Genomic DNA, 15,983 nt, shown 5'->3' with positions numbered 1-15,983 from the left:
CCCCCCCCCGGGAAAAGCACATCAATTGCTTTCAGCTAAATGCACTCACATATGAATATTTTAGTACAATTTAATGTTTCTGCACCAACCCCAGAGGAGCAGAGCATCAATTTGTGAACATAGTTTTCCTGGAGTTAAAAGCTACACTGGATAATGCAGGATGAAAGGGGTTGTCAATCCTTAGCTTTTTAGCAAGTCAGAGAAAGGTAAGTCTGTAAATTCAGTCCCAGCTGCATACAAACAGCTCTCTAAAGTTTGCCACTATAAAGCTACTTTTCAACAATAGTGAATTATCAGAGGAGATATTCCAAAAAACCATTTCCCAAGCATGGTCACTTTTCCCCATGCTATTGCCATCTGCTAGCTACCTAACAGCTTCAACCATTTATACAACGAAAAGTGCACCTGCTGGTCTGTTAATAAAAACCACAAACGTACCCTACAAGTAAGACATGCCTACAAAGCAGCTAGCTGGAGATAGGAGAATCAAGTAATGTATCATGTGCGAATACGGTAACTTCAGTATCTCAATATTCTCTTGCATATACTCCTAACAAATTAGGAAGTAACGAAGATCTTCTCATTGATAAGCAAGGAGCAGAATACTTTAAAGCGAGTACAATCAAGATGACAGAAGTGACACTTCTCACAAAGCTTAAAGGAATTAATTAGTTCATTCTGTCATTAGTAACTTTAGGTGAGAGCCGGAGAACAAAAAAGAACAGAAATACTTGAATAAAATATACCTTGTTTCGCTTCCCCTACATTACCCCACAAGAGAGCGAAGGGAAACAAAACTTAACAATGCTAACCTGAGCAAGCAAACGACCCCCAAGAAAGCGATGGGAAGTAACACTGAAGAGTTAGTATCCACTTATTATACAATGAAACCGTGAGTCACTCATGCGTTTTGGAGAGAACAAAACCAGGCTAGGTGAAGTATTTGCTTGCTTTGCCACCAAATACAAAGAAATACCAAATAAAGGAATAACGTAAAATGCGATACTGTCTTTCTCCCTTCCCGCTACTCCCAAAGCAAGATGATGACTACACCAAGCGCTAAAAAAATCACTCTCTGCAGTGAAAGGGACCGCCTAGGAAAATACAAGCTCAGAAAGCATCCCACCCTCTTGTAAAAGAAGCAGAGCAACAGGAATTCTGCTGCTCCGTAGAAGATCGCTCTGCACCTTCACGTATCTCTCTGCCAGGAAATGCTTCCTCGCTCTTCAGGTTTCCTTTTCTTGCTTCTAACTTCATCCCACTCCTGCATTTTCTACCTAACATAACACTTTAAGTTGTTCCTGTTCTTCCACAGCTTTGGTGCCTTTCAACTGAACCAACATCTCACTCGTCAGCATCTCAACTGAAGTCACATCTCTTTAACATGCCTCTTTTTCCTTCGTTATTACTGTCAATTCCTGACAATTGTAAACGTGCCTCCCTTTTGAAGTTCCTGCAATCCATTTACATCCAGAGAGACCCTCTGGTATGAAATTGAGGCTTAAACACTGAAGCTAGGCAGGTCAGCAAGTTTACTCCTGGCAATCGTATCAGAGCTACACTGAACTCCCATCTGCCTTCCCCACCCGAGGTTTCTCGGTACACGCAATATCCAAACGCATCTGCCTTCTGCGCAATCATATCACATTTCTAGCACAATCATCTGAGCCGGTGTCAATTATTACTATATCATATATTTCCCTAAGTCCTGCCTTCCTGAGTTTTCCATCTCAGTTTCTCGTCGCCTGTTAGAACAGTATTTTGTGCCCAATGTTCAAAGTAACAGGATAGCAGCAACTGAAGACCTCAAAGAAAAAAAGAAAAAAAAAAAAACAGGAGCTCTGCCTGGCTGCGTTCTGCCTGCTGGATGCATCCTCTGAACTGTACTCTTCTCAAGAAGAAAACCTCACAAGAAAGTCTGAGATGGCAAAGGTGAGGCCTTCTAGCCGTGGTCCACCGATGGCTAACCCCAGATGGACACCCCGAGTCCTACAATTGTGAAATACTGGCCACACCTTCCCCTACTGCCAGCTAGGAAAACCTATAAAGAAAACTAAAGCAGTTCTAGAACTGGACCCTGAAAGAACACAGACTTCAAAAGAGGAAAATAAAATAAATTTAAAAAGAACGACGTGACCATTTAAACTCTGAAGAGATTAGACTAGAAGGATGCCTTTCAGGCAGCAGCAGATCCTTCACAAGGTCACAGGATAGCAAAATAAACAGCCTAAAATGACACGTGCTTTCTGAAAAAAAGCAACTCCCAGTGCCACTGAGGTTTTGTTTGTTTTCCGGGGGGAAGAAGTGGAGAGTGAGATAATCCCAGTACAACCCCATCCTCCTTCAAAAGCTAAAGGGAGAATATAGTCAGAACAGGACACAAGAGAAAACTTGGGAGCCCATGGGAACCATTTGGGTGTCCAAACATAGGTGCCCAGTGGCACTGCAGATACTGGAGGATTTCCCACCCGAATCATAGATGCTGCTCGTGAAGGAAGTCTCCAGGTCCCACACTAACTACCAGCCCCGTGAATGTACTTTTTATACCCCAGATGGCTAAAATGGCATTAGATACCTATTTGTAGACATTCAATCATCCCCTATATGCAAAGTTCAGAAACTAACAGAAGCTACTTAAGGCTTATAGCAGTTGGGTGTCTTTTCTCACAACAGTCATAAGTTCTTTTTCTTTCAGTATTAGACAAATTATGCAAGTTCATGAGAAAGATTACATACTACTTTGTATGTTAGAAACATTGCTAATTATACCTTGGGTAAGGAAAGCCAACGCTGAACTAATAAATGAAGCATTCGTGTCCTATTTAGAAAAGTTTTAAATAACTGAAAAGCATTATTTACCTCCTCTCTTCTCCTCCCCCCTTTTGTTCTTGTTTCTTTCTTTTTTGTGAACGAGATAGAAAGAACTGGGAAGATTTTTACTGTGAAAACTAACGTCCTTAACTATTTGAAATTTCTTACCGAAAAATAGCAGTTACCCCGGGGTGGTGGTGGGAGGCTTGATTTGTGCAGGGAATTTAGTATTTTCTAACTGGATATACTTAACTAAGAGTAGGCACTCATGGGAAGGATATTTTTATCCTAAACTAACTAATTTGAACATCCTTTTTTCTGAAGGGCTTTCTTCTGAAACAAAAGCTACATACAGTGCTTAACCCGAGAACTGAATTTCTTTTTTTTTTAGAACACCTGCATGTAAGAAATAGCAGAAAACAACTGGCTTCTAATTTAAAAAAAATACGCTCCTAAAATGGTCGTCACTGATTAAAGACATTAAATATACTAAATTACTTTTTTAATACGGAAGGTAACATTTTATATTTTACTATATCCACATATGCCTAAAAATTTTCTTCCTTCCATCTCATCAAATAATACAAACCAGCCTTCTCTTTCATAAGACAGAATGTTCAAACAGGAGCTGCAATCACCTGAAATCAACAGGTAAAAAAAAGCTACTAAGGGAAACAAAAATAATACACCAAAAGTTTTAAGAACTGGAATAAAATTATACGAAAGAAAAACTACCAAGGATTCAGTCATAAAACAACAAAATGCATAAATTCCAACATGAGCAAAAGCTCCAAGTTGAGAGATCCAAGCGTAGATGTACTATATAGAACCAATTCTCAAACAGAAAGGTGAAATTTGTACTCCTTAATTAACTGCATTCTTTCATTACTTAAGCAAAACGAACTACAATTGTTTCTTGACTAGCAAGTGGCTCAGGTATTAATACATGAGCATTTCAGGAAAGTCCTGCTGTGGCTGTGAGGTTCTCATGTCCTGTGATGCACTGTCTGGGCTGCACTTTTAAAAACTGAAGCCAGTCACGGAATCACTGAAGGACCAATGACCAAAATTACCCTTCCTTTACCAAATCCACAATCAAAGGCACAAGGGAAGAAATACGCAGATCTTTTAGATTACTACCTTCTTACCCAATGATCGGCACAGAAACACTCCCCAGCGTTTATACACGAAAAGCAGCCGCAGAAGCACCTCCCCTCTCCCTGAGCTTGCAACTAACTCTTCTCCCTCTGTAGTCTCAAAAATGACCCAATTCCACAGTCCTTTAAAAAACAACGCATTCCAATCCTCCACCGAGACTAGGCAAGAGACTATTAATAGAAGAATAAGTGCATACGCCAAGATACTTTCCCATCAGAAACTAACAGCTGCACAGGAGAGCAAGTACGTCTCGAACACCAGACATTTCTCGTATCCCAGATTCTTCCCCTGTTTAAAACACACACGCCCAGGAGGGCATGCACCATGTCAGTCGGAGTTCAAAACTAAACACAAATCCCAGGTCTCGGCTCATATAACTAACCAACGTACACAGCTGCCTTGCAATTTTCCAGATAAAATGTCGTGAGCTCTCCCTGAACTAGCGGTATCAAGCATACCTCATAGGAACAGAAAGCAGTCATCTTCCAGAGGACCGTTAAACTACCCAATGCAATCCTGATCTGATCAAGAAAGTTCAGTTCTACTCCTTTAAGTGAATTCTATCTTCCACTGCACAGAATAATTTTGTTATATAGCTAAAGTACCAAAAAGATAGCAAAGTAGAATTCGGAATGTGAAGTTAAGACCTTCCGGCTTTAAACCACCTCACATATAAGATACCTATCCAGCACATCGAAAAATTAATTTCTCTAGTCCGCAACTCTGAGCGCTTAGTATCAATGCAACTTGCACTTTCATCACAATTAACAAAATATTTTCTATACTTCTAAGCCACCGTACACTGTCCTTGTGTGTATTTTAAGATCCAGAAGAAATATTTGAACAATTTGAAAGAAGGGGCATACAATTTTCAGTACTCTGCGGAACTCGCTACTTGGTAAGTATTTCTTAAGAAGGGAGAGGAGAGAGAAATACACCTGCTGACAAAAAGATGTAGCATCATGCAATTGTGCCAGTTAGGATCGTTCATTGACACAATAGTTAAACATTCACTAGTCAGTCCTGACTAATGGCTGTTTGAACAATCCTCTAAAAAATTACAAAGGTGACACTGATGTGATCCTATGATGTGGCTGTATGTTCTTATGACTCTCACATGTTGCTATGAGCCATCTGTGGCACGTTACAGCACTGTATCTTCATCAAAAACTAGCCTTTTCTGTTTCAACATAATTGTTTATTATGCCCCGGACTCTGGAAAGAATGTTCATTGTTGAGCCTCGAGACATACAAGCCAGAGCCGAGCTGTCTTCAAATTAGCATTTTCCACTTCATGAATGGGTATTTGGGTAGTCAGTCTCACCTCATGCCCTTTCAAAATACGCAGTTAAATGACACTCAGTTTACTCCCCGGTTTTCAAAGGTTGGCGTACGCAACAACCAGCTAAAGACTGCCTCCTCATGACAACCAACTGTGCCTTCTCTGGCTCTGGAACCTGCAATTTCCATATATGCTGCAGTTGCACTCACTCAGCTAGTGGCGATTAGCTTGCTGAGACCTACAGCTGCACTACGTTGGACCTTGTGCCTACTGTATGATCAAAAGAAAATGCATTACGTTTAAATACAAACGTTCCCTTAGCAAAGGGGAAGTATTATGCCGGGGGCTACAGCTGTCCTGCATTATGTCAAAAAAAACCAAACCCAAACAATTACATACTATGCACAAAAGAAAGACATCACCAGAAAGAAGAATTAGGATTGCATTTATAATCTGCAAAGCCTCAGAACATCCTTGCATAGCAGAGGCTAATACCGCTGCTGTCAAGATTTTGGAAGGACACCATATGCAACCGGATGGACCTTAAGACCAATCAATAGGTCTATGTCTCAGAGGCTGTTTTTTGTAGCAGTTGGTTATCATATAGGCTTACAGGTTAAACATTAGCGTGCCTAGAAATAGCTCCACTTGGTCCTACAGGGCTATCATCAGAAGGCCTCCGATGAGGGCGGGGAAAAAAGCAGCAGTATCTTCAAGTGCTGCTCTATCCTGCTGCATGTATTACTGGAAAAATAACGGTCATGGTTTGAAGTGCTTGAATTTGCAGCTCTTAATGGTACAAAGGCAAAGCATTTCAGATCCTATGAAGGCTTTGGTATTATTTAAAGCTTTTTAGCTTTACTTAAATTATTGAGATTCAGTAAATGCAGCAGTTGAAATATGACAAGTTTCTCCCTAAGTTCCAGCTCACTCTCCCCTTCTCGTTTCATTAAACCATTAACAAGCAAAAAGTTGCTCTTTGGTGCCTTCTTGTTGCCATACACACTCAAAGAAAACTGCTTGCCGAAAGGATGTTTCCTTGATTATGTAGCTCAAGGCGTACATCTGACAGGTTTCCGTACCTGGCCGTGTTCTTAGTTGTAATTCCTTACTCCAGTTCATGATCGTCACATCTCAGTACGCACTAGCGCACATTCTACCCCACACTCAGACGAGCTACATTTGTACCTTCTTTCTTATAAATGCTCAGGTGTGCTTTACCTGTCTATCACTTTCCCCACATCTCCCCAGGTCATAAGGAACAACGAAAGCAAACTCAAGACTTCCACATGACAGAAAGGCCCCTCCCTAGATCCAGAAAGACCCAAGATAGAAATCGGTGCCCTGTGATACCAGGATGCATAGCAGAAAAGAGGTGCAGGTGGTCATTTCCCAACATTAAGGTACTCATTAGAGTATGCCCTTCTTGGTATGTCACTCTAACAGCAACCACCCTGTCGATTATTTCTGAAATGTCTTGCGCTTTCACCCCTTACAACAATTTTGCTTAAAATGCAATGCAATAATCCTGTTCCGATTACCAAAACTTAAAAACCATCACCAGTAAAAAAAAAAAACAACCAAACGCCCACACCTCCCAGAGATCAAGCCACACATCAATATAATTTCAAGTCTACGTTGGCAATGACACCTTTCAGCATACCAGCGATGGCTACGAGAAAACTAAAAAAAGTTCAGCACAGGCAACTATGAAAAACACCAGCATGCAAAGCCCCTGACAAAACTGTCTGCAGAACACTTCTGATTGACCCAAAGGAAGAGACTCACGTGACAGCTTGCTGCTGTAGTTTTTGCTAACGCATGGTTAAGTGACAATATCATACCAGGCATACAAAGATTTTTCCTGTGAGGCTCAATATTCAGACTTAGCTCATATCTAAGCATTTGCTTTGAAGGAAAATGCATGCTAGAAAACATCACAGCTCTTTCATGAGAGATATTTCCATACTTACTGGTGCTACTATTTTGCCCGTCTGTCCAACTTGCATGTCATTAGGAACGAAGCCAGCATCAACAGCTGCACGGGAAGCTCCAACTAGTTGAAAGAAAAGATTTCCAGTGTTTTCTTTTAAAATATTAGTGAGCCAAATTTATATCACCATAAAGCACATGTATTTTACTGAAGAGTCCCACACCCTAAGGGCACGTATTTAGAAACTCCCCTCTTAAGAGCTCTTATAGTAATCCCCCTCTATACCACTGGCTGAAACTTCCAAATACTAAGTGCTAATGCACTTCATAAGCAACAGGAAATCCTTACTCCCAGCACCAAAGGGCCATATATTTAAACCCGAGGATTTCAGTCTGGCATACTTCCATTATTTGCTCTTGTTGCTTTGTCAAAAGAGAATTTTCCCATAAATGCCTTCCCATAATGTTCCTCCAAGTTTGAATAGAACACATGTGCCATCTTACATTGCTGTGGAGCTCAAAAGTCAGGCGTACTAAAGAAAAATACCAAAGTAAACTTGAAAACGCCACATGGACATTTAGTTAGTGAAGCCACCAATTTAGAAACAAAGCCATTCATGTAAAACTATAAATCTATTATTACATGTGAAATCTAAAACTAATGTAGTTAAAATAGTAACGCAAACAGTTCCTCGTCCTCCCCCAAGCTTTAGAGTATTTTGCTGAAACACTGTACACGGTCAGCTTTCTCCTGTTAATACAAAAGCAGAGCAATAAGACAGGGTCGCTCAAACTACAAGAACTGTGAAAGGCATTCTGTAAAGGAGTAGTATACTCATAGGGACGTATGAAGAAAATACAGGCTCTTCAAAGTGAGCCAACACCATTTTTTAATTTATACAACTTCGTTTTTTGTTTGTGAGCTTGCATTCTGGAGATTTGAGAAGGACAGGGAGTATTACGGTTTAGTATTTTGCTTCACACACGTCCATTTAAATCCACAGTTGACCATAACGACAGGACAAAACTTTATCTATAACTAAACTAACAGGATTTTCAGAATTTGATAGAGACATGAAAATAAAAGACTTAAGATGAACACTGTTTTTAATGTGACCTTTTAAAATATAATAACCAGAGTTAAAAAAAAGAGGAGGAAAACAAGTTTACCTGCAGCATGTAATTGATCCGCAAGATCAAAAAACAACTTAAAATTTTCTCCGCTGTTCAAGCCTCTCCCTTAAAAATTAAGAATAAAAAAAGATGACGAAAGAAGAACATAATACACTAAGGTTTTTTTATTGCCTACATAAACTTTCTGTACAAGTATTTGCATTTGCAAAGACACAAATATACACTTGCACAGGGTACTTTTGGGTATCTTACCTAATAATCCTGGTATTCAGGAGTTACTATTTGGAGATATAGCTTTTGTCTTTGTGATTAATACTATTATTTCACATGTATAAACAAACACCATTCCGTCTAGTTTACTTCCTGCCTACAGCGCTATCAAGATCATTCTCTGAAATCAGGGAAACAGGATTTTTTTTACTAATTTGTGCTCCCTCTGCTGGCTTTGGGTACACAACTCTGTAGTGGGATAACTAAGGAATAATTTTTTGGCCGTAGGCATACAGTAAAAAAAAATCAGTCCATCATTTTATACCTGAAGAATAGAATACAAACATAGTGATTTTTTTAAATCGTTAAAGCCATTACATAATAATGTTTAGACTGCCTGTAATGATTAGCAATGATTTTAACTATGACAAATTTGGATCTAAAAACACTTCATATTGCTCTAATTTTAAAGGGACTCGCCAAATATGACAATGCTCTTGAAAAGCCTACTAGCATACGTTAAGCTCATGTTTTGCCTCTTCACGAAACATACACGTTGAGCACATTCCCACTAGCATCTATGTCATATTTCAGAATTGCATCGTAAAATTTTTTTTTAAATGTATTACATAATAGTGTTCTGCTACAGATATTATTTAATCAAGATGTACCATTACTTAAATGCAATAGACATAGTTTTAGTATTATCTACTTACCACCCGATACGACCACTTTTGCACTAGTAAGCTCTGGTCGATCGCTTTTTGTCAACTTCTGCTCAATCCATTCAGATAGACCCACAGGCGGTGGAGGGGTTACTGCACTCATCAGATGAAGAGAAAACACCGCAAGAAAAAGGACAAAGCGTGTATTTTGAACCTTTTCAATCTGAGTTTAAACTTAAGTTCATTCTATAACCAACTCTACCACAAGCTTTTAACCATTATCAGTTAATTGCTCTATGGCTCCGAGTTGCTAGCACCTCCCATTAGTTGCGTTTAGATAACCCATAGTACTAGCTGCATAAATGCTGCACTAAAATGAAGGTCTGTTATGTAAGTAATACATTGATATCAACCCAGCGTAAGCGTGGTTCTTATTAAGACAGGCAATCAAGCCAACTAAGCAGAGTGACAGTGCAATATGCTAATCTTAAGTATCAAGTAGCATTTGTTTCCTAACATCCACAGATGTTAGGAAATACAGGACGGTTCAGGGGCAGGTATGAAGCCACCCAGAAAGATGCGAGTACTGGGATGCGCACGCACACGCACGCAGCCTGTTGCTAATGATTGCCTCTGCTGGATTTACAGCACATTCATAGAAAGGCCCACAGCGAAAAACTGTAGAGGTGATCAAACACTGGAACAGGCTGCCCAGTGGTGTTTAGTCTCCATCCGTGGAGATACTCAAAGCCTGACTGGACACAGTCCCGGGCAACCTGCTCCAGCTGCCCCTGCCTGAGGTCCCTTCCAACCTCAACTACTTTGTGATTCTGTGACTGGATTTCTCTATCATCAAAGCTACACAGGCTTCATTAAAGTAGTAATTTAAACTGATTTAATTAAAATTGATAGAAAACAATGATTTGGTGTTCTCAAACCTACTTAAACTGCACTAATTTAGCTAGACACTGTAATGACCTATCTCAACTGAAATACAATGAATTAAACCAGAACTGTGAATAGCCAGCCACTTTGATTTTTGCCCAATCTTGCTTTCAAAACCAATCTGACTATTAAAGCAGCTGTAACTTTAAATACGGGGAAGTTTCAAGATTGCAGTGGCAGAGGTTTAAGCAGCAGGTGAAACAGGGACAGATAATCTCCGTTTCTGGTGGAAGAGAAAGTAAAGAGAAAGCCCTTACCAGACATCACTAAAAAGCGCAAGTACCCATATTAAAAGCATACAGCTAAGACTATGACAGTCAGTTTGCTTTAACAAATACTTCTGCAAAACATCAGGCGTGTGCAGTGGGCAAAACTAACTCCATTACATGAAATGGCAAAATAACAGAACAAATACTCACACTTTTCTAAACTGGCACTACCACCACTTGTTGGTGCAGCCTCAAAAGAAGTTCCCCGTACGGTAAATACTTTAATCGCTTCATCACATTGCACAGTGCAAAGAATATTTCCTAAAAAAACAAAGGGTCACATTTTTACAGCAGATAATATCAGACATTAATTTTGTTTCTAAAAAGCATGCTCTATCAGAAACACGTTAGCAGTTCTACTAGAATAGGCAACACTCAGGAAGTTAGTTTCCAAAACTGCAGTTTTAGATGCCCAAAACTCGAAACCTAGGCACTTAATAACTGTAGATTACAAATATTTTAATTTACTTTTTTCCTCCATGTTTCTGAAGTATGACAATAAATCCTCTTTTTAAAGGATACAGAGCATTGAAATCATCCCTTATGAATGACCTTTTAAATTTCAAAAGAGAAAAAAACCTTGAAAGTGTCATTCTTAAACATAAACAGTGTCTATAATTCAAAGTAGATCTTCTATCCTGTTACATGAAGACAAGGAGGCCTGCTCCCAGTTGCCCATCCCAATGTGTGGGATTGTGCTTCTTATCTCAATAACATAGAATATAAGGTATTCACTTCACCCTGGAGGCTGCAGGGAAGATTACAAGAGAAAAAACTGCTGCAACACTATCTATTCATAAAAAAAGTCATCCTGAAACTGTGAATTACTGGGAAGCAACTTAAAAGTGCAACACAAAACCCACATTCTGGTAATGTAACTCAAAATGTGTGGTACAGTCTTGTACAATAAAATTAAGAAACACATGCTAATGAGCTCATATCTAAATTAAAACACAGAGCCAGACAAGCATTACAGAAACAAGACTGAAAAAAGAATTGTAAGTTAAGTCAATTAAATATTGTAAATAATTAGTTCAATGTCTTCATAACTAGGAAAAATAACCCTGTGGTATCTTAAATCAGAACTAATGCCTAATGCTAGTCATATCAAATAAAGACAGACAATTAACTTAATGTTTTACATTTTACAAAATCTGATCAGAAGTACATTAACAAAGAAATGCAGTATGTATAAAGGAGATTACTAAATTCTACTAATTCAAATGATAGACCTGGTTTCTAACTGATGGTACCAAAGTTGTTGGGATTACTTGCTTTCTCACACATGGAGCATCATGTCCACCCCTAAGTTTCATTTTCATGAACCACAGCAATTCAGATTGTAAAGTGAAAATTCCTATCATATTCCAAGGTTCTAACAACAGGATTATGTAGAAGAGTTATCAGTATTGGGTCCTTTATTGCACAAATACCACATACCTTTTGCGATTACTCACCTGCATAGATAGTTCTCACAAAAGTGTCTGGTGACTGAATTTCAATAATGTCAGAAACAGGGGCAACATCAAGTTTGCCAGCCACTCTGGGAATAAGATTCTAGAAGTTAAAGATCAACAGTTAGCAAAGTTAATGCTAAATAAAATGCACACTGTCAGTAAAAAAACACCTGCTGTCCCGATTTCAACTTCATAGAATGTTGTCTGTAAGCAAAAAGGCACATGCAACTATAAGGTGATGGGTTTGGTGTTTTGGTTTTTTTTTTAGGGCTACTAATGTAGCTTTAGCAGCCGAATAAAATTCCATTATTGTAATAACATTAGAAATTTTATGAGACTTACAGTAAGTAAACCCTTAATTCAATATCTTAAATTAGGAAGCTTATTTGCTTCAATAGTTTAAAACTGAATACAGATGCGATTTACTCAGAAATTAGACAATTATGGACTGCTGACCTCATAGCACTTCAAGGAGAAAAAAAACATTTTTGGAAGCTAGATACCAGAGACAATAGGAAAAAAATCCCTGCACTCTCCCCCACCAAGCAAAAAAAAAAATTAAAATTAATATTAAAATTTATATTCTTCTGCTCTGAAATTGACTCTAGGAAACTACCTAGCACCTTTAGGAATGGGAAGGAGGATAAAAAGGGCAACATATATCATGAAGAAATTAATGATAGCAAGAGCTTTGCTTGCTTTTTGTGTCCACTGTCCCCCCCAATCCGGTAGAACACCAAGGGCCCAGTTCTGAAATTTTTACTCACATTAAACACGTAAATATGGAAGCACCAGCTTTAAAGAAAAAGCTATTAACCTTTACTGAGACACAGCAGAACAAAAGTAAAAAGACAAAATAAGATTTTAAAAAAGCCCTAAGACTTAAGGTATGCAAAGACTTCTTTTAGCATTATTACAAGTATACAGATTGATATTGATTATAAGTGAAAGTAGTCAGATGAAAGGCTGCTGTCATTATTCATCCCACATTGGCAAGATTTCTGAAGTATCCTTTTTCTCTAATCTAGCTGCATCACAACGTTGACCAGATTCTTCGTACTGAGGCTCACCCTGTACTTAAAAACATACTCCTTAAAAAACAAGTTTTGCAAAATCGTACTTTCATTAAAAAACATCTTGGCTAGGACTTGAATCTGTGTTATTTATATATATGTACAGACATTTCAATTTCCATGACTTACATCAGAGATGCAATTCTCCCCCTTAAAAAAATTTTGCTTCCTATAGGTCTGCAGACTCCAATTTTAACATTTTTCATCTCAATTTACTGTACTTTTCCTTACAATTTTCATAACGCTTTCAGATCACTTAATCTATTTTGCGTTATTGCACATTTTGCCTTGCGTACACAGAACTAGCTGGTTACCACTAAATATTCCTTCTACGCTGTTCCTTTGTCCAAGTCAGCCTCATAATAAACTCAGACATGAATCAGTCCTTAGGTGAACTACTGTAACATTTTTTTAAAACTCAATATTGTCCATGGCTGACCTCACTCAGGCATTTGATTCACATCCTTACATACAACAGTCTGTCTCTTTTCTATGAGAAATTTTTGAGGCACTTTTATCTACTTACCTTCCCAAAGGCAGATGCTCCAGCGCAAATGTGGGTGTAATTAAATTTTTTATGAGTTTCCAAAATCAAGGGAGTCAGCTCCTCTGAAGATAAAAATATATTGCTCAAAATTTACAACTATCTTATTTTTAATCCCACATATAAATATCATTTCTTTTGTCAATAAATAAGAATACTCTCACCTGCTAAAAATCCCTTGTACACATCATGCTGAGCCACCAGAACTTTTGCAACACCCTGCACTTTGCTGAGTTCTTGTGCTACCTATAATTACAAATGAATTATTATTAGTTTGTATCATAACAGCACATGGAGGCTCCAGCTAATGCTACAGCCCCATGGTGGCTGGCATCATAAACAAATAAAAAGAGATAGTCCCTGCTGCAAAGCGCGTGCAGCCTATAGATTAGTTAAAACTGGAGCACAGAAGTACGTGTTTTTCAAAATCGGAACGAACCTGATGGAACAAAATACACATCTTCTGACTCGCAGCACAGTGCCTTATGGGATAACGAAAATAAGCTTTGTGAGCAAGAAAACTACAAAGCAAATCAAACATAGGAAAGCCTGCCCTCCTGTAAGCAGCATTACACAATGATCTCATGATTTACTACAACAGCCGCTAACAATCACACTTGAGGATTATCGCTCAGTATTCTGATATAATCGTCAAGAAACCAATCCTACTTTCTTTTACATCGGTCAATCTCTGTTGCACAAGCATACAACGCAAATACAAATGTACAGCGCTGGTATGATCGTTGTCCAGATTTTAGAAGCAATCCTTCGTTTGCAGCTATTTGCCTACTGATGTGACGTATAATTTTCAATTGTGTATTTATGCATTTTTTCCGTTAAGTTTGCAGAAGTGAAGTTTAAATGATAAAAGGGTTGTTGCAGATCAGAGAGAAGAGGACTGACAGCAGTGTCTGGAGACCACATGCATCGTCCCAAAACTAGCATAGTTTTACCGACTTTGCGGAGTATCAGTTTACCCTCAAAAATTAACAAGAGGAAATAAACAAAAATTCCCTAATAGCTGCAAGAGAATATCTGTTTGAGTAACTGGCTCTTTTGTCCTATCAATATGGATCCTTAGAAAGAAGCTTAAAAAACCCCCAAACCTTCATTTCCTATATTTTTCCCTAGCAGGACATACGTTGCTGAACAGACACCATATACTTAGTATTAAAAACCAAACAAACAAAACATTCCCAATCATTTTTCTACTATGCAAGTGCCAAAACATAAGGAAACTCAAAGACAGACATAACAGGCAAAATTTTTTTTTTTATTTTATTTTCTTGATCTAGATAAATATTTGCTTCCAGGTCTCCACTTTGAACACCTGGGTCTCAGCTAGAATCAGTCTTCAGCAGCCAGTGAACTTTCTCCACCTATTTGTGAATTAGCTGCCGTAAGTATGCCTCCAGCATGAGATACTACATATTACTTTCATAGTAACAATTGATAAACAATAGCCTAGTATGAAAAACACTAGGCATAATTATCTGTACTTTTACTGTTCACACAAGATTACATCATGTTGGAATAAGAGCGTCACTAATGTACTAACAATATTGTCTCTAGGTTTTGCACATCAAAATTAGACTAATACAACAGCTAACACACACGAAACTTTTTTTAGACATGAGCTAAAGTATAAAGTCAAGAAGCACTAGTTTCAGAATTTTAGGTTGCAAACACACTCTCCCTATGCTACTAGTAGTCGACTAGTAAAAGCATGATGCTCAGAAGCCCTGCTTGTCGCTGTGCTGTTTCATTTCTGCTGGTTTGCATTTGAACAGTGCAAGCTTCTATTCTTTCCAGGTTCTTAGCACTTCAATATTTGTCTTTCAAACTTCACAGAGAAATGTTGTTTTAGAAGTTAACTGGTCTTCAGTCCTATAAAAATTTGCTTGCGTAAGCTTATAACAACCGATATTGATATTCTTCCTTGCAAAATGAAGTCTATACCCATATTTTCACTTCAGAAGAGAAGCAGTTCAAATGCAGGACATTTCCAGCAGATTAGCAATTCCGGGCACGGTTCCTCTTCGCTACAGATTATTTTTCAGGCTGACCAAGATGCTATCAAGTATTGTTTCACTGCATTTGTTATTTCATTCATGTGAAAACAGCATTTCCTACCTTGTCACAGCTGGTACCAGCTACTAAACAAGAAACTTCCCCTCCAAGACGTTTTGCCGCAGTGACAGTATTCAGTGTAATGGGTGTAAGAGTCTCATTGTTGTGTTCTGCTATGACTAATGTACTCTGAAACCTCCGGAGCAGCGATGCCTTTAAAGAAAGAAAAAGAGAGAGAGAGGAGTTTGATACTTAGGAACAGTTGTTTTACTTAAATGCTAAGAACATCCAATGCTTTACATAAAGTTACCAATTATACAAACTGTAAACCATTGCTGTCAAACAAAATAATAAAAATTATCTAGATTTAGCCTAAGTAGGCAGAATACATAAAGTGTTTAAAAAGATATAAACTTGCTTGACCTCAGCTTAT

The 15,983-nt window shown here is 38.3% G+C and overlaps 1 protein-coding gene across 1 annotated transcript in view; it reads right to left on the bottom strand.

Annotated features, from left to right (window-relative positions):
- ETFA (electron-transfer-flavoprotein, alpha polypeptide) overlaps window positions 1-15,763 on the bottom strand; it is a gene marked incomplete at its 5' end in the record, with an annotated part of 25,568 nt that extends 9,805 nt beyond the window's left edge. The window contains 8 exons of the mRNA XM_010295399.1: window positions 7,225-7,307; window positions 8,354-8,422; window positions 9,244-9,345; window positions 10,557-10,667; window positions 11,864-11,963; window positions 13,463-13,545; window positions 13,645-13,726; window positions 15,614-15,763. Coding sequence (XP_010293701.1) covers window positions 7,225-7,307; window positions 8,354-8,422; window positions 9,244-9,345; window positions 10,557-10,667; window positions 11,864-11,963; window positions 13,463-13,545; window positions 13,645-13,726; window positions 15,614-15,763 — 780 coding nt within the window. The remainder of the gene's footprint in view (window positions 1-7,224; window positions 7,308-8,353; window positions 8,423-9,243; window positions 9,346-10,556; window positions 10,668-11,863; window positions 11,964-13,462; window positions 13,546-13,644; window positions 13,727-15,613) is intronic.
- Window positions 15,764-15,983: the final 220 nt, after the last annotated feature.

The sequence above is a fragment of the Phaethon lepturus genome, unplaced genomic scaffold, assembly GCF_000687285.1.
Source record: "Phaethon lepturus isolate BGI_N335 unplaced genomic scaffold, ASM68728v1 scaffold23689, whole genome shotgun sequence".
NCBI lineage: Eukaryota > Metazoa > Chordata > Aves > Phaethontiformes > Phaethontidae > Phaethon > Phaethon lepturus.
The sequence above is the reverse complement of the archived record's forward strand: the minus strand, read 5'-3'. Positions and strand labels throughout refer to the sequence as shown.